This window comes from Ursus americanus, chromosome 30 (assembly GCF_024610735.1).
Source record: "Ursus americanus isolate L20-20 chromosome 30, mUrsAme1.1.p, whole genome shotgun sequence".
Classification (NCBI taxonomy): Eukaryota; Metazoa; Chordata; class Mammalia; order Carnivora; family Ursidae; genus Ursus; species Ursus americanus.
Window position 1 is genome coordinate 8,036,264 of NC_142156.1, and position 23,966 is coordinate 8,060,229.

Sequence of the window (23,966 nt, forward strand, 5' to 3'; positions counted from 1 at the left end):
GATTCATTTGAGAGAGAGTGGGGGGGGGCAGAGGGAGAGGGAGACAGAGAATCTTAAGCAGGCTCCACACTCAGCGTGGAGTCCAACACGTGGCTCGATCTCACAACCCTGAGATCATGACCTGAGCCACAGTCAAGAGTAGGACACTCAACTTACTGAGCCTCCTAGGTGCCCCAAGAATCTTTAATTAAAAAAAAATTAATTTGACACTAAAACTCTTTTCCTCATAGCCACACAATGAAATATTATTCAGCCTTTATTTTTTAAAAATACTTTGTTTATTCGTTTGTCAGAGAGAGAGAGAAAGAGAGAGAGAAAGAGAGCACAAGCAGGGGGAGCAGCAGAGAGAGAGGGAGAAACAGGTTCCCCACTGAGCAGGGAGCCTGATGTGGGCTCCATCCCAGGACCCTGGGATCATGACCTGAGCCGAAGGCAGATGCTTAACTGACTGAGCCACCCAGGCGCCCCTCAGCCTTTAAAAAGGAGGGAAATTGTGACACGCGTAGGAACATGGATGAAACCAAGGGCATTATGCTAAGGGACAGAAATGAGACTCCGAAGGACAAGTACTGTATGACCCCACTTACATGAGGTTCCTAGAGGAATCAAATTCAGAGAGACAGGAAATAGGGTGGTGGCTACTGGGGCTGAGGGAGGAGGAACGGGGAGTTAGTGTTTTAACGGAGGCAGAGTTTCAGTTTTCCAAGATGAAAAGGATCTTGGATTTTGGATGCCCAATGAGGTGACAGAGCTTAACACTACCGACTTGCATATTTAGAAATGGTTGAGATGATAAATTTTATGGTACATGCATTTTACCACAATTTGATGTTTCTTTAAATTAAAAAAAATGGTTTAATCCACTCTAATTCTGCACTTGCGATGGCTCGAAAGAACAATTTGCAGACAAGAGTGAACACATTAAAATGGCCCATCTTAAAGTCAAAAGAAAGGGCAAGGAGCTTCAGCCCTGGCTGGTGAAGTAAGAAGCTCTGAGATTTTCCATGGGAAGCACCCTCCGTGGGTGGGTTTGTGAAGGACGTGGGCGTGGCAAGGAAAGGCAAAGTCAGGAGAGGAGTACTACGTTCCCTGTGTCAGCCCTTCCACTCCTGGGTCATTCATGGTGACTCTGGGAGGGAGGCACCACCAGATCCAGCCCACTGGTGGGGAAATCCACTTGAGACCCCCCAGCTGGGAAAAGGTGGGGCTGACACGCAGCCCCAGAGAGCACCCGCCTAGAGCAGAGATCCAAAGTTAGGAATAGTTCTCTATCCTGAAGCCCAGGGATTGGGACAAGGGGTCCTAGACGTGGCAGAGAAAGATCGACGAGGCCAGAAGTTACTCCTGTAATGCACAGTCTGTGTGTTCACTCTGAAAAGGTCTCCCTACATTTAAGCTTTTTGTAAACCAAGCTAATTAAGTAAAATCCAATTTTTATAAAACGGTTAACTGTTCAATACAAAGTAAGGCTTCAAAACACCCAAGGTTCGTCTGATCAGTGAGGTATATGGAAGGAGATTGGGAGTTTCAACAGCAGCCCCAGGGGCAAACTTCAGCTCCAGCCCTGATTCATGATGTGACTTTGAGGAAGTTGAGACTTCTCTGGGTCTCAGTTTTCTCATCCTCTGTTCATGCTGCCCTGGTATATTCCCACTGCACCAGAATAAAAAATCTCTGCTCCTCCCTGGGGACCTTACGCTGCTGGGCTCTGTCCCCTCTCCTACCATCATACCCCTCACTGAACACACGTTGAATTCGTCTGGGCCTCAGGGCCTTTGCACACACTGGTCCATCAACCTGAATTCACCCCAATCTTTCCATGGCCAATAGCATTCTCACTCAGGTTTCAGCCCAAAGTCATCTCCACAGGGGTGTTTTCTCTGATCTCTTAAACTACAAATGTCCCTCTCAATCATGTCTCCTTATTTTCTTTGTAGCACTTCTCACGGATGGGTAACTTATTTGTGTCCAGTTGACCCTTGAACAAAATGGGTTTGACCCATGTGGATCCCCTTATATGCAGATTTTTTTTATAGAACAGGACTGTAAATGTATTTTCCTTAGGATTTTCCTACTAATATTTTTTCTTTAGCTTATTTCACTGTAAGAATACAGTATATACTATATAATATATAACATACGAAATATGTTAATCAACTGTTTACGTATCAGTAAGGCTCCCAGTCAAGGCTATTGGTGGTTAAGTTTTGGGAGAGTTAAAAGTTATACGTGGATTTTTGACTGCATAGGAAATTGGCGGGGTCATGTTGTTCAAGGTCACCTGTATATATTTATTCTTGGCCACTCCCTGCCCCCATGGTAAGCCCCATGAGAACAAGGACTGCCCGGAACTAGCCTGGCACACAGTAGGACCAACATACATTCTTGAATCAAGGGCATGTCATACAGATGACCTTGAATATCTGTTCTGGCCATGACATGCTGGAGTTCTAACAATAGTGCATTGAACAGAAAAATCCAGAAGGCCAATTCTACCCCCAAATCAGCGTCATGGGTGATACCATCAGAAATACATATAGTTAAATTCCAGACTTACTTCTTTCAGATGTCTGTAGAGGAGATCATTGTTTTTTTCTAAGAATCCTGTAAAACATTGAAAAACGTTTGAATGATTGGCTTTGCCTAAAAATGCAATTCCATCCCAATTGACTGTAAAGGGAATTCCTGAAAAGAATCTCCTAGGCTCAGATCAGAGTTTCTCAGCCTTGGCACTACTGACATTTGGGGCTGGAGAATTCTTTATTGTGAGGACTGTCTTGTGAATTGCAAGAGTTAACAGCATCCTTGACCTCTACCCACTCAATGTCAGTAGCACCTTCCCCAGTTGGGAAAACCAAATTCGTCTCTAGACATTGCCAGATGTTCCTGGAAGACTAATCCCATCCCTGGTTGAGAACGAGGTCCACAGTATTGAATTGATGGCACACACACACTACACTCTAACCTCTTACTAGCTATCACACACATAGTCTTAATGCAAAGTATTGTACACATGTCCTAGTCCAGTTGCAAAGAGCTACGCAAAAAAGGAATGACATCGAGGGGTGCCTGTGTCGCTCAGTCAGTTGAGCGTCCAACTCTTCCTTCTGGCTCGTGACACGATCTCAGGGTCATGGGATCGAGCCCCGTGTCAGGCTCTGCACTCAGCTCAGAGTCTGCTTGTCCCTCTCCTCCTCCCCCCACTTGCACACCTCTCTAAAATAAATGAATAAATAAAATCTAAAAAAAAAAAAAGAATGACATCGAAACAATGGAGGGAGTATTGAATTTCAAGAGTGGGCAGGGGAAGCCAAGTGAGAAAATCATCCCCACCACTGAGGAAAGCGAAACTGGAGTGCCAGGACTAGAGGGACCCAACGGTATCTTCATACAAAGGAGGATGTGCCATTTCCAATTTTAAAACTTGGATTTTAAGTACTCACTTAAATCCTAGTCCGTCAATAATAATTAATAGTAACTAAATGACATTACAAAATCAGCACCAGGGGTGCCTGGGTGGCTCAGTCAGTTAAGCGTCCAACTCTTGATCTCAGCTCAGGTCTTGATCTCATGGTCGTGAGTTCAAGCCCCACTTTGGATTCCACGCTGGGCGTGGAGTCTACTTAAAAATTTTTTAAAAATCAGAACCTGCTAAAAAAGATGTGTATCAAAAACATCTAAGATACAATCTTTTTAGAAGACTATTTGGAGCTATCGAAACTAACATTTTTATTGTGGTAAAAGACACATAACACAAAATTTATCATTTTAGCTATTTTTAAGTGTTCGGTGGCATTAAGGACAGTCACCTTGTTGTGCAGCCATCACCACCATCTGTCTCCAGAACGCGTTTTCTCAAACTGAAACTCTGACCCCATTAACTGCTAGTTCCCCATTCCCTCTCCCCCAGCCCCCGGTAACCACTATTCTACTTTCTGTCTCAATGCTTTTGACCACTCTGGGCACCTTGTCATCGGAATCATAGTTTTCATCCTTTCATGACTGGCTGATTTCATTTAACATAGGTCTTCAAGGTTTCATCCGTGCGGAATGATAGAACTTCTTTCCTTTCTAGGACCGAATAACATTCTGTTTATATGGAGCACATTGTGTCGACCCACACAGCCATCGATAGACACTTGGGTTGTTTTCACCTTTTGGCTACTGTGAATAATGCTGCTATGAATGTGGATGTACAAATATCTGTTCAAGTCTCTGCTTTCAATTCTTTCAGGTGCACACCCAGAAGGGGTCCAAACTAACTTCTGCTGGAAGCTTTTTTTTTTTTTTAATATTTATTTATTTATTTATTTGACAGGGGGAGAGAGAGAGAACACACAAGTAGGCAGAGAGGCAGGCAGAGGCAGAGGGAGAAGCAGGCACTCCACTGAGCAGGGAGCCTGACGTGGGGCTCGATCCCAGGACCCCGGGATCATGACCTGAGCTGAAGGTAGATGTTTAACCGACGGAGCCACCCAGGCATCCCCGGATAGAACTTTTAAATGAGCAATGCCACTTCTGGTTCTGGGAATTTAGCCTGTGTGTATAACGGGCACCCATATGAGCCAAGTGAAATATGCAAAAACATCAAACACAGCAGTGTTTACAGGAGACAAAGCTGGAAACAAGCAGTGTCCGTCAAATTGGTCAAAGGACACAGCCCTAGAGAAGGGCCTGTAGCCTCTCAAAAAGAAATGTGGTCAAATCTGTGAGTTGCTGTGGAGAATGGATGAGGAATGAGGGTCTGGAGGCAAAAGGCGTGGGTCTGAACCCCAGCTCTGCCACTTACTAGCTTGGTGACCTTGGGCAAGTGACTGGACTTCTCTGAGCTCAGTTGCCTCATAGATTAAAAGGGAGATGACAGGGGCCCCTGGGTGGCTCAGTTGTTAAGCATCTGCCTTCGGCTCAGGGCGTGATCCCAGAGTCCTGGGATCGAGCCCCACATCAGGCTCTTCTGCTGGGAGCCTGCTTCTTCCTCTCCCACTCCCCCTGCCTGTGTTCCCTCTCTCGCTGGCTGTCTCTCTCTCTGTCAAATAAATAAATAAAATCTTTTTAAAAAAATAAGGGGATGATAAGAAGAGGGAGGAGGAGGAGAGGAAGAAGGAGGAGGAGAGGAGGAAGGAGGAGGAGGAGAGGAGGAGGAGGAGAGGAGGAGGAGAGGAGGAGGAGAGGAGGAGGAGAGGAGGAGGAGAGGAGGAGGGAGGAGGGGGGAGGAGGAGGGAGGAGGAGGGAGGAGGAGGAAGGAGGAGGAGAGGAGGAAGGAGGAGGAGGAGAGGAGGAGGAGGAGAGGAGGAGGAGAGGAGGAGGAGAGGAGGAGGAGAGGAGGAGGGAGGAGGGGGGAGGAGGAGGGAGGAGGAGGGAGGAGGAGGGAGGAGGAGGAAGGAGGAGGGAGGAGGAGGAAGGAGGAGGAAGGAGGAGGAAGGAGGAGGAAGGAGGAGGAGGAAGGAGGAGGAAGGAAGAAGAAGAAGAAGAAGAAGAAGAAGAAGAAGAAGAAGAAGAAGCAGCAGCAGCAGCAGCAGCAGCAGCAGCAGCAGCAGCAGCAGAAAAGGGTTCTGTGAGGTTTAAAGCACTTCAGCGCTGGGACAGCGCCTGGCAACGCGGTAAGTGCTCACTGAGTGTGAATTGGAATCCATATGATCTCTAATAGTCATTAAACGAAGAGATGCAAAATAGAGACCACAACATCACAACATGTGTTATTTAAATGTGTGTGCATATGCATGTTATTTGGCATACAAATATGTGTGCCCCCACAGATGTAAGTAGAAGATATTTCTGTTTTCCTGAAAAAGTACAAGAAACTGGTGGTTCCCGTGGTTACCTCAGGGAGACGCTAGGAGTAAAGGTTTCCTTTTTGGACTTTTCTGTAGGGACAGCAACTTCCAGCCTTACATGTATCCTATTCTTTAAACAAAAATCAGTTGATGATCTGCGGAGAGAGAGTCGTCCTATTTTGAAATGTTTTCTGTTTTTATGCCCCTGGGAATTTAAGGGAAAAAATTATATTACTTTTTAAAGATTCTTAGAGAAATAAACTTATTTAGAAGTGAAAATAATTGAGGGGCGCCTGGCTGGCTGAGTCGATAGAGCATGTGACTCTTGATTTCAGAGTCGTGAGTTCAACCCCCACGTTGGGCATGGAAACTACTTTTTAAAAAAAAATGTAAAAAAAATTTTTTTTAAAGAAAAAATGAAAGAAGTGAAAATAATTTAGAACCTAAAGCAGAAGTGACCAACGAAAATATTTTTTAAACATTTTGAAAGAAAATGTTCATAGGAGCATTATTACTAATAGCTCAAAAGTGTGCACAAACCCAAATGCCTATCAGCTGATGAACGGATAAACAAATGGGGTCGATCCATAAAACGGAATGTTATTTAGCAATAAAAATAACAACAAGGAAGAACCTCGAAAACGTGATGCTAAGTGGGAGAAGCCAGACACCAAAGACCACACATGGTGAGACTCCATCTATATGAACTACTCAGAATGGGCAAATCTGCAGAGACAGAAAATAGAGGAGTTCGTAGCCTAGGGCTGGGGGCGGGGGGAGGGCGGGGACTGGGGAAAAGGGAGTGGTGGTTAGTGCACGCGGGGTTTCCTTTTGGGGTGAAGCGTTCTAAAATGCACTGTGGTCATGGTTGCATAACTATAAAGTGCATACGGTAAAAACTACCAGATTGGACACTTTAAATGGGTGAAATGAAGTGGTTATACGTCCAAATCATGAATTAAAAAAAAAAAAAAATCAAATGGCACGCCTGCAGGCAGAGTCAGTGAACAACTGGGATGCACGCAAAACCATGTGGTCAATGGACACAGGGCACCTGCATGGCCGTGACACTTGCCTTTCGTGCAGTACGTGACCTCCCCCGCATAGTGGCAGAGCCGGAACTCCATCCAGCCAATCCTCTTCCGGCCCTTTGACCCCGCCAGCTTCCGGCTGCAGCAAGACAGAAATAGACCCGAACTGAACCTTCCTAGTTCGGGGCAACAAAATGTACTGATATAGGAAGCAAAGAGAAAAGAGAAGCCTAGAGAAGTCGTTTAGGAACATGACAATGGACTGAAGGCCAGCATTGGAAGCCAAACACGCATAGGTCTAATATTAGACCCCTTTCTGTGCAGAAAGGGGAATGCTCTTGCACCGGTGGTGGGAATGCAGACTGGTGCAGGCACTCTGGAAAACAGTGCGGAGGTTCCCCAGAAAGTCAAAATAGAACTGCCTTAGGATCCAGCAAATCGCGCCACTAGTATTTACCCCAAGAATACAAAAAATACTAATTCAAAAGGACACATGCACCCCAATGTTTATAGCAGCATTAGCTACAATAGCCAAATTACGGAAGCAGCCCAAGCGACCAGCAATGAATGAATGGATAAAGAAGATAGAGTGTATAGATATACAGTGGAATATTACTCAGCCATAAAAAAGAATAAAATCTTGCCATTTGCAACAACATGGGTGGAGCTAGGGAAAATAATGCTAAGTGAAGTCTGAGAAAGACACCATACGATTTCACTCATATGCAAAATTTAAGAAACAAATAAACAAAGGGGGGAAAGGGACGGAAAGACAAATCAAGAAACAGACTCTTAGTTATAGAGAACACACTGATGGTGACCAGAGGGGAGGCAGGTGGGGGCGGATGGGGGAAGTAGGTGATGGGGGTGAAGGAGGGTACTTGTGGTGATGAGCATGGGGTGATGTATGGAAGTGACGAATCACTATACTGTACCCAGGAAACTAATATTATACTGTATGTTAACTCAAAATAAAAACTTAAAATTAGGTCCCTCTTCTAAGAACTGAGGAATTAAAAAACATGTGAGCCACAGAGACATTACTTATACAGTGAAATAAATTTTATTTTTTCCAGGTGATCACTAAGAAACAATTGCACTACCTTACGTTTTTATGATGTTGAGTGACTATAATACTCACGAAACATTATTTTTCAGATTCTGGGGATTCCTAATTTTTATAACCATTTCTTGAAACATATATCCATATACGTAATGACAGTGCAGATATCCTAAGTGTAGGGTTCAGTGAGTTTTGGCACAATAAACACACCCATGTAACCAACACCCAGATCAAGAAACAGAACACTGCCAGTCCCCTCAATTTTCTGGGGTGCTGTAAATGCTCTATGTCTTGATCTGGTGGTGGTGTTGTGGGGGTACACACAAATGTGAAGAATTTGTGCGGTTGTGTACTTCAGACTACACATATCACTGTATGTATTTTATATTTTAAACCTAACTTTTAAAAAAGACCGTTAAAAGAAAAAACTGTTTCATGCATGCAACCCTATCCAAAATGTAGCAATCATAAGAAAGATACAAAATCTTAGAACATTCTACCCGGGACTCATTTGAATTTGATTTCCACTAAGAAAAGGTTTGTGTGTAAATGAGTTGGTGTATCATTGTGGTACCTCACGTCTCAATGTATGAAGACATGGCTGTATTCTTGGGGTCCACCGCCCACATACCCAAGAAAGCGGATATACAATGACCTTCCCCATGCAACAGCTTGTCGAGTGAAATACATACGTTTGGAAGTGTGCATGCTTGCCTACTTTCTCTTCCAATTTCTCCAGGAAACTCAAGTCTGTAGCGGGACCAGGACGGATACATTCTTCATCCTTCCAGAGAAAAAGAGAAGCCTTGATCCATAGCGTCCGTCACACGCCATCAATTCCAAGTTGAAATGCCTTCGCGGCTGTGGCAGAATGTGTCGGACTAAAATTCTGTCATCTAACCCAAGCGCAGGTGAACATGGGGGGTGGGAGGGCAGCGATCTGTTACACGCGCTTAACGCCTCAGAGGGACTGGAAATCCTTTGAAAAGTCAATGCTCCCACCCATCGGACTTGCCATATACCCAGAGTCTTCCCAAGGACGCTCCACGGCCTCCATGACCAGCTTACTCAAACATACCACCTCATTTTCTCTTCACCAGTCATCGCTGGCTAAGGACAAATCCCCTTTAACCAGGAGCAAAATCTCCACGGAAAGAAAGCCATAAAACCAGGTCCATCTAATTTTTCACATTTCTCCAACTGTGTCTATTTCCTATTTCGAGTCCTTAACATTGTTAGCATTTAACTGACCATCTGAAAAAATGAACCGACCCTGGAGCTTTTATTAAAACAGCAAGAAAAAAAAAAAAACAAAAAACCGGGTTCAGGTTGGTGAGACAACTCTCTCGAAGTAGCATCTCTATGCTTCCTGATTCCATCTATGGAAAACCACACAGGAACAAGTATTTATTCCTAAAATATTTACAAAATACTAGTCTAGCAATCCGTATGAGCATTGAGCGCGCACAGAATAGCTTAGGTCAGTCTGCGCTTCCCGGAACGTGCTTCCCCAGATGGCCACACGGCCCTTCCCAGACCATCTTACCTAAAATTGAATTGTCCTCCCCACCACATCTAATCTTTCCTGCGTTTCTCTTCATTGTGCAACCCGCTGATTTTGCCTTTTTTTTTTTTTTTAAGATTTTATTTATTTATTCGACAGAGATAGAGACAGCCAGCAAGAGAGGGAACACAAGCAGGGGGAGTGGGAGAGGAAGAAGCAGGCTCATAGCAGAGGAGCCTGATGTGGGGCTCGATCCCATAACGCTGGGATCATGCCCTGAGCCGAAGGCAGACACTTAACAACTGCGCCACCTAGGCGCCCCTGATTTTGCCCATTAACCTGCTTCTTGTCAGTCTCTGTGCCGGAATTTAAAGCCTCGTGAGTGTAGCGGATTCGATCTGTTCTGTCCACTGCTGTGCCCCGAAGCACAAGGTACAATCATGCCACCAAGTAAGCGCTGATGAGTCGCTGTTGAGTGAACAGAGTCTGAATGCTTACCCCACACCCGCATAATTCTAAGCCCTGGGCACATACAAGCTCAGCTCGTCCTTATGACTCCTCTTAAGATAAGTGCTCGGTATCATTGCACCCACTTAAAGACAAGGAGATTGGAGCTCAGAGAGGTTAAAACACCCACCTAAGTTTACACAGCTAGTAAGCATGGGGAGGGGGCTGGGATCTGAATCCGGGTGGTGCCCATGTTCCTGGCAACTACAGTCACCAGCCGTTAACGTCCCTGCTGGGCTTTAGAATCTTGTTCACACAACAGTTAGATGGAGGAGGGGGCAGGAGGAGAAAAGAGACGCGTTATTTTCGTTAGAAGGGAGATAGTTGCAAATGGAAAGGCAAAGAAATAGCTTCTCATTGGCCTTTAGATTTAAAAAGTGATGTCTACATTGGAACGACTGGATTGGCAGCCACAGATGTTCTCGGGAGGTGCGACCGTTCAAGGTAAGGTCACACGTGCACCCCGAAAAGCCCCAACTCAGGATCAACAGACGTTCTTCGTAAAACCGTCCTTTACGTTTTCTGGGTTTCCGTTCCTGCTGAGCAACACTTTGAAGCCTGGGGGGAAATTCCTCTGCGTGTTGGCAACACTGTACGAAGACGCTAAGCCAACATTAATTCTCTCACCAGAATGGAAATGATCCCTTTGTGTCTCTCTTCCACCAAATCACAGATGATCTTGTTGTTGAAATACTGAATTGGTTCCCACTAAAACGACAAAGAGAAAACAATTCCCCAAGGAGGATGCAGGTGAACACAAAATCTCTCTCTTTTCAAGTGATTTTCCAATGTTATTTTTCCAAAATCTGATTTTTTATCTCCACCATTAAAAAAAACAAAAACAAAAACAAAAACAAACTTTCTGAATGTCAAACTAATTTCCCCGGAAATACTCAGAGAAAGCATGAAACATAATTCTGAGTATTAATGAGAATAAAATCTCCAATGAAATATTATTGTGCAAGTGAATCTCTTTTACTGGAGTAAGAAATCAAATGAGGAGAAAACATTAAAATGTTTTACCTCTATACCTTCCATTTCATATTCTGCCTGTTCCGCCTTCAGTGTTCTCTCAATTAACAGCTGCTGGAGTTTCTCGTTGCAATAATTGATGCAGAACTGTTCAAAACTAGAGATGCAAAAACGTATTTATTTGTTTGTTTATTTATTTTAAAAGATTTTATTTATTTATTTGACAGAGAGAGAGAGAGAAAGCAGAAGCAGGGGGAGCAGCAGGCAGAGGGAGGAGCAGCAGGCAGAGGGAGAAGCAGCCCAAAGCGGGCTGGATCCCAGGACCTTGGGATCATGACCTGAGTCAAAGGCAGACACTTAGACTGAGCCACCCAGGCGCCTCGAGATGCAAACATTTAAAAGGTAAAGCTACGCACGGAGACCAATTAAAAAGTGTATTTACTTATTTTTAAAGATTTTTTTTAACAGAGAAAGCAACGTCCTTATTAATCACATCATTTTTTTAAAAGATTTTATTTCTTTATTTGACAGAGAGAGACAGCCAGCGAGAGAGGGAACACAAGCAGGGGGAGTGGGAGAGGAAGAAGCAGGCTCATAGCGGAGGAGCCTGATGTGGGGCTCGATCCCATAACGCCGGGATCACGCCCTGAGCCAAAGGCAGACGCTCAACCGCTGTGCCACCCAGGCGCCCCTATTAATCACATCATTTACTAACTAGATCGGAAGAGTCATGGTAAGAGATGTTTGCATTTTTTATGGTTGTTCCAATTTTGGAACGCTCTATGCATTAGCGGCTATGGAAATCCAGGGAATTGCTGAGGATGGGAAAACCAATTCCAGTAACACTAGAGATGCCTTCAACCAGTCTCAGACCCTAGAGAAGAACAGAAGACCGGTAAGTGCTGACAAACTCACCCATTCTTGTCGAAGACCTCAAACCCATAGATATCCAGCAGACCGATCACAGTTTTCTTGGTGAAATCCTAGTCAACGTAACACACATTGCTTGCTGTTAGGTCTTTTACTTAATGACTCTTAAAACCCAGTAGCTGTCTCCAAAGCTGGGACTTGGTTACACAGCTCACACCTCTCTTTCCAACACTGGCTCACAGAGGAATTGCAGGGTGGAAATGAATTTCCCAGCCCACTCCTCTGGCCTGACGCCCGCCAGGATCCCCCTGCAGCTTCCGTGTCTACCAGGGAGAAGTGAGACCTCCCCCTTCTGATTCACTCCCTTGCTTCAGCCCTTCTCAGTCTCCTGAGTCCACATCGACCTCAAAGAAAGAGAGAGACCTCTACAGACAGCAGCAAAGGAGCGGTTTGTCTAGGAGAGAAGGCAGATGGTTTGAATACCATTTTAAACAGAGGACCAAGCGCTGTCAGACAGGATGGATATTTAAAGAGAACAGGACTGTTTTTTCGAATGGGCCACAATTTTACATCCTGTATGGTGCACTGAGCCAATGCCTTCCAAATTTGTCTTTTACACACTACTTCCTTAAGTTTTACATCTCTGTCTGTGCCCCAGTATCCTTTCCTTAATTTCTAGCTTTGAATAAACTCCCCCTTATTCCTTAAACAATTCCACTTAGGGTAAATTTGAAGGACTTGTATTTTTTTCTTATACACGTTAAAACATACTACTGGTACTGTCCAAAATGTCTGTTACGCTAAAAGCTGTCTGGCGTGCTGCAAATACTGTGCACCCCACACTTTGGGACACAATCATTCAGTGGGCATTTCTGTGAGCCTACTGTGTGCTGGAAACGTAGACACCTAAGGCACCTTCCCTGCTCATCGGGAGCCAACAGGCGATGCTCGCAAATCCTTTAGAGTGATGACGTCGGTTATAAAACGTTACCACGTTAACTGAGAGCGAGTCAACGAAAAATGTGTGGACTAACCTTGTTCACTAAGGAGGAATTGATTTTGTTGACCAGCCAAGTAAATGTCCGTCCGTAAACGGCCTTGGCCATTGCATCTCTAGCGTAGACAGAGAGCTCTAGTGTCAATGGGCATATTACCTGAGAACAACAACAGGTGCATCATTACAGAGGTTAAAAAAAAAAAAATTCCACCCCCTCCTGAGTTTTCAAATTAGCCTTTAATGATGGCCAGTGAAGGATATGTGCTGGGGGAAGACGCCACCCCCACCTGCAAGCGTTCAGACCATAGCTATTTCTTGAGTGCCCACTGTGTGCCAGGCACGGAGCTGCTGAGATACAGCCATGACCAAGACAAATAGTTCCAGCCTCTGTGGGCTCACAGTTGGGGGATGGGATGTTCGTGCATCACGCACAGTCATGTTGCAAGCTGAGAGCAATGTGAGGAGATACCTATGGTTTTTTAGGATAGGGGTGGGATGATAAGGAAGGCTCTTTGAGAATGTGACCCCAGGAACTGAAGGATGAGAAGGTGCTAGAGAAGCACAGGGAACAGTGTTCCAACAGTGGGAACAGCATGTGCAAAGACCTCATGGAGGAAAGGCATGGTGAAAGGGAGGCATGGAGCGCTTGTATAATGGCTGGGGTTGGGGGGGTGGGGCTGTGGCAGGAGACCCCTGCAGGAGCTGGAAGGCTGGGGTCCGGCCTCCTCTAAGACCACCATCCTGCTCTTATAGGAGGCAGGCAGCAGCCATAGCAGGAAGGCAGGAACATTTCCACCTAGAGCCATTTACCTCCTCAGTTTTCGCTTCAATCTTTCTGTGGGTGAGAGCTTCCAGAAGGATGGATGGGTGGACCCCCAGGAGCTGAAAAAATGGAAACCAAAATGCCATTCAGTGACTGGATTTGATTTTTTGCCAACCTATAAAGAATTGGTGCAATTTCCAGGCCCGGGATTATATGCCCTGACTGATAATCTTGATTAAATGTGAAACAGATCACATTCGATCTTTTGACCAGCTGGCTTTTACCCACTTCCTCACCTGCCCCCACGCTCTTTAATTCTCCTAGACAGTATCAGCCAGATGGACAGGGTATTAGGCACTTGGGACCTGGGCATCCAGCTGCCTCGAGCTCCCCTCCCCTGCCCTTCCCTGTGCTCTTCAATGGATTGCCCTCACTCACCTTGGAGATCCATTTGATCTCGTGGGTGTCTGGCACGGTGGCACAGCCTTGGTGGTTCTCTTCGAAACAGATGTTCCCCAGGTGTAGGACACTGGCAATAATTCCAAAGAGATTCTAGGAACATGGGGGAAAAGGCGAGGAGAACAGGGAGAGAAGGGCAGCCACCTAACTGACGAATGTCATCGCAGGAGATGTCATCACCAGAAAAACCACCCCCTTCCCAATTCCAGTCCTGAGCTTGCAGAACCAAGCTGATTTCCTCCTTCCCCAGAAATCAGCCTCTTGCCCACCTCAGATGTTAAGGGAAGAGAAATAAACAGCTTCAGCACAGGGTGGGGAGGATGCCTCCCCCCATCTCCAGCAAAGGCCACTTCTATTTTTATATCTTCCCCACCCCCTTTCCACCAATAAACCATTTTATATGCAAATGCCATGATCCCACATAGATATATGTAAATATATATCTATATCTATTTACATAAATATATATCTATTTACATAAATATCTATTTACGTAAATATATATATCTATTTATAAATATATATATAGATAATATATAAATATATAGATAATATATAAATATATATTTATAGATAATATATAAATATAGATAAATTATATAAATATATAAAGATATATCTACTTATGTAAATATATATATAAATATATAAATTTATATATATAATAGATATATAAATATATATCTATTTACATAATATATATATTTACGTAAATATATATATCTATTTACATAAATATATATATCTATTTACATAAATACATAGTATTTTAAATTATAATTCTGGTGGTTGAAAGAATAATAATTTTAACCATCCAAAAAAAAAAAAAGATGTAAAAACACAATGTTTATAAATCCTACAATTTGCTCCAGTTTGTTTAAAAATAGAAGTGTAAATAAATGGTAATCCTGTAGTTCTAGGACATCTAAATATTTGAGATTGGATTTGAGAGAAGGACGAAACATGACCGCCTCCTCGCATACAGCGCTGGGAAATCTGAAGTCTGCAGGATGAAATGCAGATCACACAGTTAACATTTGAATTTCAGATAAACAATGACTAATTTTGATCCCAAATGGTGTCACCAAATAATGGTGCCCCTTAAAAGTAGCTAGGCATGCTATATTTTTATTGGCTGAATCTAGCAACCCTACTAGGGGGTCACCAAGAACCCAGGACTGTTTCGTCAATCCCAGACCCCACTGACCAGCAGTTCTGCCCTTGGGGCTCATACCTCGAGGTCATCTTCAGTAAAATCGATGACAGAAAAGGCACTGGAAACAGTTTTCCAGTCGTTCTTGTCGTTAATAGACGACTCTTTGGCACAGTGACCCTGTTGACACAGAATTGGTTTGCTTAACGTCAGTTTTTAAGGGCAGTGAGGCATGCCCACACCTAGTCTTGAATCGAAATGTTTTTCTCTATAAGCACACAAGAGCTAGTTCTATGATGTTCTGAATTGTAAAAAGGTAGGTTTAACTAGTCGTCTAGCATATGGTGACTTGCCAACTGCTGCTTTTTTCAAATTTTAGAATTTTATCTCTATTCTGGGAAAACTTTCAAAGGTACACATTAGTGGTATATCTCTTTGAATGTGTTTAATTTTTTTATTCATTTTTTAAAGATTTTTATCTATTTATTTGAGGGGGGAGGGAGAGAGAAAGGGGGAGAGAGTGTACAAGCTGGGGGAGGGGCAGAAGAAGAGGTAGAAGCAGGCTCCCCATGAGCAGGGAGCCCCATGTGGGACTCGATCCCAGGACCCTGGGATCATGACCTGAGCTGAAGGCAGACACTCAACTGACCGAGCCATCCAGGCGCCCCTGAATGTGGAATGTTTTTTTAAAATAGTTTTCCTTGTCATATTTGCCAAATAAGCTGAAGATGTTTGTCTCAATAAACATCTGCTAAAATATGCAGGGAGAGGACAGCACTGAAATTTGGAAAGCATCTTGATGTATTTACAACCTCTAGTGGGAACTGCAGTGTGGGACCAGGTGAAAAGAGACCCTCACTCGAGAAAATAAAAGTTTGGCATTTAGAGAAAGGCAGGTTATATGGAGACAATCACCTGCAGAAATGTGATGAGACTTCCCACTACTTTAGAAGTTGTCTTCTAGATAAGACACACACCACCAAATGTCACAATTTAAAGGGAAGATGTTCTAGATGAGGGTTTTTTTTTTTTTTTTTTTTTGCTTTTGTAGTACAGGGTGTTTCCTGGATTCCTATCTGAAGATTTGTCACCTTCAAAGATTTTCTTGTTGCACAGGGAAACCAGAGGTGCCACCGTAGCATGAAAACATTCACCAGTGAACTGGCCGATGTTCAATCTGTGACTTCCCAAATATCCCTCCCGGGTCAACCAGCAGCATCTGCTCCCGCCCCCTAAGGGTGGGGCCAGCTTAGGTCCCCGCCCCCTAAGGGTGGGGCCATCTTAAGTCCCCGCCCTAAGGGTGGGACCAGTCCTTGGAGGACACCTAGCGGTTTAGAAGCAGCGTGGCCGCCTCCCAAGTAAAGCCACAAAGTTTGCCAAAGTTACGGGAGAACACAAAATTGAACAAAATAATACTGGTGAATCGTTCGAACCATTTCCAAAGCCACTGTGGCATAAAGATCTGGCCAAATTAAACAGACTAGCAAAAAAATCTGCAAGGGTAAAGACAAGATACATTCCAAAAGGGAATAATTTGAATACCAAAGGGCTAGGAGAAACCCTTGGGAAGAAGAATGAAGCCCACAAATACTTGTTATAAATTGACCCTCTCTGACCAGGTTATAAAAAATCCAATGTGATGCTGCCATACAGCTTTGTTAGAAAAACGAGGTCCTCAAGGGAAAAAAAAATCAAATTTGAATTACTCTTCATTCTAACAATCAGTACAAAGTTTGTAAAAGGAGATTACGGGATTCTTTTATCTTCATTATATGGCTTCATTTTTGAAGATAAATTTCAGTCACGTCTACTCTTCCTCCAAGACTCACTAGGAAATGTTGGTCCTTCTTTTACAAGATTCACTTCATAAGACCTCGTTCTCTTTCTCAAATGATGTCCCCACGTGCACTCTGACAAGCGACCCCCATTCGAAGCCAGGCCCAGTAAAGAAGAGAAAAATCCAAAAATCTTGGGGCAAAAAGGTACTAGTGACATCAAAGATAGTGCTGGCTGCAGAATGGTGGGGGGTTACATTCTGAAAGTCCACATCACAGCACCAGCCCCCAGGGCTGCTTATGGGAATGGCCTGGACTCCTTCTATAAGGAGGCGTGTTCCTTTTGCAGCCAACAATTCTCAGAATGGGAGGCAAGGAGGCGGAGAATCATTTCCTAACTAGTTTTGAAAGCACAAGGATGCAGCACAGGTTGCGGACATGGAGGGACAGCAAGTTACTCTCACACCTAGACCAGCAGTTCTCACTTCCGCTGGTCATTAGAATCACCAGGGATTCATTTAATTCCACGGAATCACAGGGGAGTGCTTAACACAACCCTAATGTCCAACTCCCACCCCAGACCAATTAGATCTGTGTCTCTGGAGGGGAGGGCTCAGGGTGTGTGTGTGTGTGTGTGTGTGTGTGTGTGTGTGTGTGTGTGTGTGTGTGTTTTGAAAAAACCTCCTTGGGTGATTCTAACTCCAGCCAGTGCTGAGAACCACTCACCTAGAGATCGGTTACTTTACCAAGATGGTCTACCATCTACCTGCCAGGCATAAACAGAGGGGTTATGATAAGTGTCAACAAACCAGTCCGTAGATACCTCCAGAATGGTGAGGAGAAACTTCCGGACCATCCCATAGAAGCCCCCACTACCACTCTTGATCCCTGCCTCCAAGGGACCACCCAAGCCAGGTGCTGGTCCTTCCAACCTGTGAGAGGTATTTGTACAGCTGGGGGTCCCGCTCAAGTCCCAGGCAAGCAAGGAGCTCCTCTTCGCCACCCTCCAGCAGCTGGTAGAAGATGTGGAAGTTCCTCTCGCCCTGGTTTTGAAAGACGACGCGAGACTTTTCTATCAGGTAACTGATGATATGCCCACCTACGGGAACGCCCTTCAGAACAAAAAATGCACAATGACGACAGTAACTAAGCCGTTCTCTTGCTGGTGTCTTCCGAGCGACAGAAATTCTGAATTTGAATGATGATTCTTCTAAGCCTAAGTGTTTTCTGGGCTCTTTTTAAAAGTATTTTTGCCTACCCTGAGGTCATGAGAGATATTTTCTATACTTCTGTCTAGAAGTATGATTATCTTACCATTCACATTTAGGACTGTGATTGAAATTTTGTGTATGGAGTGAGGCAGGGGGTCAAAGGTCTTCTTATCCACATGGATTTCCAACTGATAGCACCGTTTATTGGAAAGGTAATCGTATCCCTATTTAATCACAGTGGTGCCTTTGTCATAAGCCAGGTGACCATATCATACGTGGAAACCTTTGTAGACTCCATTCTGGCCCACTGGCCTGTTTATATATCCTTGTGCCAATAGCACACTTCTATTTTTTTAAAGATTTTATTTGAGAGAGAGAGAGCACGAGTGGGGGGAGGAGGCAGAGGGAGAGGGAGAAGCAGGCTCCCTGCTGAGTAGGGAGCCCCATGTTGGGCTCCATCCCAGGACCCTGGAATCGTGACCTGGGCTGAAGGCAGCCACTTAACCGACTGAGCCACCCAGGTGCCCCCACACTGTTTTAAGAATATTCCAGTAAAGGATTTGTATTCCAGAACATATACAGAAGTCCCGCAGATCAATATGAGAAAAACAGCCTAATTAAAAGTGGGCAAAAGGCTTTACCACAAAAGTTTTAATTGGCCAGTTATCAGGACTTCGTTTATACTCAGGGAAATACAAACATAAATCACAGCAGGAAAGCACTGAATGTCTCAAACCAAGGGCACTGGCAATACCACATGTTGACAAGGGTGTGGAGAACCCCGCTGGCAACGGGAACTGTCATTAATTGTCATAAAATTGCTGGTAAGAAGCCAGCAACGCCACTTCTGGGCATGCGCCCCACGTAAGGAAGCACTACTCTCTCCTCAAAGACACATGCAGGGATGCTCAGAGCACGGTTTGCAATAGCCCCAAATCGGAAAAGCCAAATGTTTATCAACAGGAGAGCAAATAGCGAGGAGGTCACCCAAGCCAAAAATGACCAACTGCTACACGAATGAATCTGATTGAGAGAATGAGGGCATGTTGATTGAAAGGAGCCGGACACAAAATAGAACGTACTGTATAATTCCATTTCCACGAGGCTCAAGGACCAGCAAAATTAATCTGATTATAGAGGTTGGAACAGTTGGTAACCTGTGGGAAGGCAGGTACTTTCAGAGAAGGGTAGGAGATTCTCCTAGGCACTAGAAATTTTTATATATTCTTTTATATATTCTTTTTAAAAGATTTTATTTATTTATTTGTCAGAGAGAGAGAGAGAGAGTGCGCACAAGCAGGGGGAGCGGGAGGGAGAGGGAGAAGGCAGACGCTTCACCGACTGAGCCACCCAGGCATCCCTAGAAATTTTTCTGTCTTGATCTGTGTGCCAGTTATCACAATCAGACACACACATATACAACTCCTCACGCTGTACTTGTGACTCGTGCTCTTTAGTATGTGTGTTGAATTTCAAGAAGTTTTAAAACAGGCATAACTGTTCAATTTTTTCCAAAGTCTAGGCACACTTGCCAGAAGTCCATGTACCAGCTTCTGGAAAGCCCTGAGCCAGTCTGTCGTCACTATACTCAACACTCGGCCAGCGACTGTTCCCCTGTCCAAGTGACGCGCTCTGTCACCTGGAATTCTAGGTCCTTGAGAACTCTGTCGACCCTCCCCCCACCGGCATCAGCCCCGTTTAAATTCAGTGCAACGTACAACCATACCCTCTCATTATGTATGGTCTCTGGGTGCTTCCATGCCCCGACAGCAGAGCCGAGTGGTTGTGACCAGAACGACATGGTCCGCAAAGTCTAAAATATCGACTACCTGGCCCTATCGGAAAACGTTTGCCAACCTATGCCATATGACTACATATGCCTAAACAACACATTGTTTCCATGGGATTGCTCTCAGGCTTTTAAGAAACGGCATCACCCCGACACACGGGACAATCCTAAGACGTGACAGTGGTATATGTCACTCTCAGCATTCATTCGCTCTCGCTGCTATGTGACGCTTCACTGGATGGACATCCCGCCATTTAGCCATTGTGTCGATGACACTCAGTCCTCTAGATGTGTTGGCTGTTTCCAGTCCTTTTACCATCGTGAGCAGCGCCCTTGTGCCCAAGCTTGCAAATCTACAGGAGTATCTCCAGGAGTGGAATGGCTCTACCTTAGATTACGTGGATTTCAACTTCCCCGAGATAACATTCTGTTTCCCAAATGGGTCACACCCACGTATGCCCCACCGGCGATGTTAGAGCTCCTGATTACCCACACCTCCACCAGTAGCTGGTATCACTAGACTTCTTAAGTTTTACCCCTTCTAGAAAGTATGAAATGATATCTCATTGTGGTCTTTATTTGCATTTCCCGAAATAGCACTAACCCTGGATGTTTCCATTATTTGAGTCAATAAAGCCATTCCTCCCTTAAGGTACCTTGGGTCAGGTTGCTGTCACTGGCCAGTTAAGCGGTCCCCATGAACCAGTAATAGGAACTTCAGTGTACCTTATAGTCAAACTGTATGTCCATGTATTTTCCAAATCTGCTGGAGTTGTCATTCCGGAGTGTTTTGGCATTTCCAAAAGCCTTGGAATACAAAGTGAGGGAGACAGGGACAGACTGAACCAAACTGTGATGACTGGTCATTTAAGCTCACTGTGCTCGTCAACTTCCTAACCCCAAATGCCATGATTATGAAAGTGGAGGAGAGAAGGGGAACCAGGAATGAAAGCCATACTTTATCTTCTAAGAAGGAACCAGTAAGTATAGAGGATTTGATGCCAAATACCGGAATGGGGCTGGAGAGGAGGAAGAAATATCTTCTCTCTGGCATCCAATCTAGGAATGACTATGAAGACAGACAGAGAGAGAGAGAGAGAGGGAGGAACCTACGCTTTTCTAGAAGATACAGTACCAGACCCCTTTTTATATCAAAGAGGTAAATTGTTCAGACCATAGGTCTATTGGGAAAATTCCTTCGACCACAAATGTCTTTAACATGAAAGGCAACGAAAACACAGAATAACTTGTTCAAAATCAACCAGCAAGTCAGTGAATTGCAATGGCAGAATAATCAAGACAATTTCAATTAAATAAGAATATTAATGACTTTAGTGCCTACTAATCTGCCAGGTGCTTTTTATGCAACCATCTTGTTTTAGCCTCGAAATCTCCGACGAGGTAGAAATTATGAATAGACCCATTCCACAGTAAGGCTAACAGGATCTGGGAGTGGTTTGTCGAAGCTTGCTGGCTCGTGGCTGCCCTGGGGTCAGCATCCATGCCTGCTGGACATCAAAGCTATACCCTTAACCGTCATGCTGCCCTTGAGACCCTCTGCTTAACTCCCAGAGGGTGACCTGCCCATTCTGACTAACCTGCCCAGACAGAGGACGCTTCCTACTTAGCGACCTTCCTAGAACTCCCCTCCACAGGTCCTCAAAGGTCACTTACCTCCAACACTGGATTGGAGAGCAGCAGTCTGTCACGGGCTATTTGTAGCGACTTGGTCATTGGGCAGGTCACAGCAAAATACTGGAGAATCTTCTTGGAGGCCTCTGTTTTCCCTGCCCCGCTCTCTCCAGAAATGAGGATGAAGTGGTTATTTAGCTCAGAGCACATCATGCGGTAGGCGTTGTCAGCTATGGCGTAGCTGGAGAAGGAGTGGGGCAGAAATGGAAGGAGTGGGAAGTGGCCATAATGCTACTTCCCTCAGCGGTGACATCATCAGAGCTCCCTGCCTCCAGGAAACCACATCCAGACAAAGTGGTACAAGACACTGAGCTCAGCTATCGAACTCTCACCACGACCCATTAACTGATCATGCGCATGAAGTGTTCCAGAAATCAATACTCAAACAGTTGAGTTAAAATGGAGAATCCGAACAACAATGGAATGAACTGATTTTGAAAAATCCAACATTTCTTATAAGAATAAGCCAGATACTAAATGATATCCCCAGGAGACGTTCTATTAACTGTAGGTGGAAATAACATCTCGTCTAAATATTTTAAACACTCAGTAGATAAACTAAGATCTCATGTTTCCTCTTTCCCTCAAAACCTTCTGAAGTAAGAGAACAGAGACAGGAAACTGAATATACCTTAAAAGCTCTGTGATATCTATAGGACAAGAGGTACCACTGTTATAAGGGCTTTATCTTCAAGATCAGAAACCAAAGCATGAAAATCTCCCAAGACACTAACCTCCCCATGTGGCTGAGTTGGAAAGCTGGCTCTTTCCGAAATTGGTGATGGTAGTGATGCACGAAGGTTTATAAAAGCCTTAGGAGGTGAACAGATGAGTCACCAAGAAAAATGGAGGGAGCGCCTAAATATTATTCCAGAAGCCAACCAGGGAGAACTGAGAAATTGAGCAAAGCCTGAGTCACATGTAGATCGGATAGGAAATTGCTTGTCCTCCGGATCTGAAGTCCTGCTACCCACGGGGATGCTCCTTAGCCGCCATGATACCCAGACACCGGTAGATGGCACTATAGCAAACCTCAAAACAGAGAAGACACCTCTCTAGCCACACTCTCGGATCTCTCAGCAGTCAGAAAAGATTCCACCTCTCTTGATATTTAAGCGGAGACTCCAACATGATCTTATGTTTTCTGTTGCACTGAAAGACATTTCATAAGAAGGCGGCAGTCTAAGTGAGGTACGGAACTTAAGTCAGAATCTATGAGCGTGCATCAAGGATTTGGATGGATGATGGGTGGGTAAGAAGGAGGGAGAGAAAAAAGAGAAAGAGGAAGGAAAGAGAAAGAAAAATACTATTGATGACCCTCATACGTGTTACTTACATATGTGGTGGCAGCTCAAAGAAATTGACCCCTTGATAAAGTTCCATCTGGCTCACAGTGTAGATTCCAAGCTCCTGGTACGGGTTCACAGACACAAGGAGGGTCCCAATATAGGTCTAGAGGAACAGACCAAGGCACTAGTGAGGAATTCTGGGGTGCAAACTGCTAAAGCAAAAGACCATCACATGTTACGATCCCCCGTGCGTTCATTCCAGGCTGGGGATATAAAACAATAAATAAGACAGGTGCTGTCTGTGCTGTCATGAACTTCCATGTGTGCGCATGGTTGCAGAGGAGGGGGACCAGACAACCAACCAAGGGATCGAGACTGTTTCAATTTGAATGGTAAGAAAGGTGTACGTAGGGTCATGAGAACCGCCACCTGAGCTCCTGGGCTTAGGGAAGTCGTCTCCAAGGAGCAGACTTTGAGCTGGGACTTAAAGGATGAGAAGCCAGTCATGAAAAAAGGAAGCAGGAAAGGAAGGGCAGGTCAGGCTGAGGGGACAAAGGTGGCAGGCTGACTGTTCTGGAGGCCAGTGGGGGAGGGGAGAACGGAAATTGTAAGGCATGGCGCCCGAGAGGGAGCAAGTTCAGAGCGCACAGGGCATGAAGAATTGGGGGTTTATTCCAACTGCAACGCCTTAAACCGTTAGGCCAACTGGATAGCTTTAAGATGGGAGCACCACGATCTGATTTATGTTTGTGTGTCACAGAGGTCTCTCTGGCCGCTGGGTGAAAGCAGGGTGCGGGCGCATCCCAGCCGACTCCCAGCTGGACGGACACTCCCGCTGCTGGCATCCTTTTCCCTGGATTTCGACGTGGGATTCTATTACGAGTCCAGTTTTTCGAGTGCTTCCATTTGGAATAGAACCACTAACACAAAAGCTTCTTGGCATACAGTTATGAATAAACAAAGCTCTAGGCTCTGAAAGAGGGGGGAAAAATAAATATTTGGGCTCCTTTGAAAAATGCATCCAGAGTTTTCCGATTCTGAGTTTGTTGTGGGTTTTCATTCCAGAGTCTCAATTTTGGAGGTTCCCAAGGTTATGCTAAATTACGCCGGAAATCTT

At 44.7% G+C, this 23,966-nt stretch overlaps 1 protein-coding gene across 1 annotated transcript in view; it reads right to left on the reverse strand.

Moving 5' to 3' along the window:
• Window positions 1–23,966, reverse strand: part of MYO1H (myosin IH) — a 133,371-nt gene that overhangs the window by 19,482 nt on the left and 89,923 nt on the right. The window contains exons 4-17 of the mRNA XM_045791486.2: window positions 22,897–23,012; window positions 21,543–21,741; window positions 20,595–20,675; window positions 17,801–17,980; window positions 15,175–15,273; window positions 13,920–14,033; window positions 13,529–13,600; window positions 12,756–12,875; window positions 11,767–11,834; window positions 10,903–11,008; window positions 10,507–10,587; window positions 8,561–8,652; window positions 6,850–6,944; window positions 2,558–2,604 (exon numbers count right to left, since the gene is read on the reverse strand). Of these exons, the coding sequence (XP_045647442.2) occupies window positions 2,558–2,604; window positions 6,850–6,944; window positions 8,561–8,652; window positions 10,507–10,587; window positions 10,903–11,008; window positions 11,767–11,834; window positions 12,756–12,875; window positions 13,529–13,600; window positions 13,920–14,033; window positions 15,175–15,273; window positions 17,801–17,980; window positions 20,595–20,675; window positions 21,543–21,741; window positions 22,897–23,012 (1,470 nt within the window). The remainder of the gene's footprint in view (window positions 1–2,557; window positions 2,605–6,849; window positions 6,945–8,560; window positions 8,653–10,506; window positions 10,588–10,902; window positions 11,009–11,766; window positions 11,835–12,755; window positions 12,876–13,528; window positions 13,601–13,919; window positions 14,034–15,174; window positions 15,274–17,800; window positions 17,981–20,594; window positions 20,676–21,542; window positions 21,742–22,896; window positions 23,013–23,966) is intronic.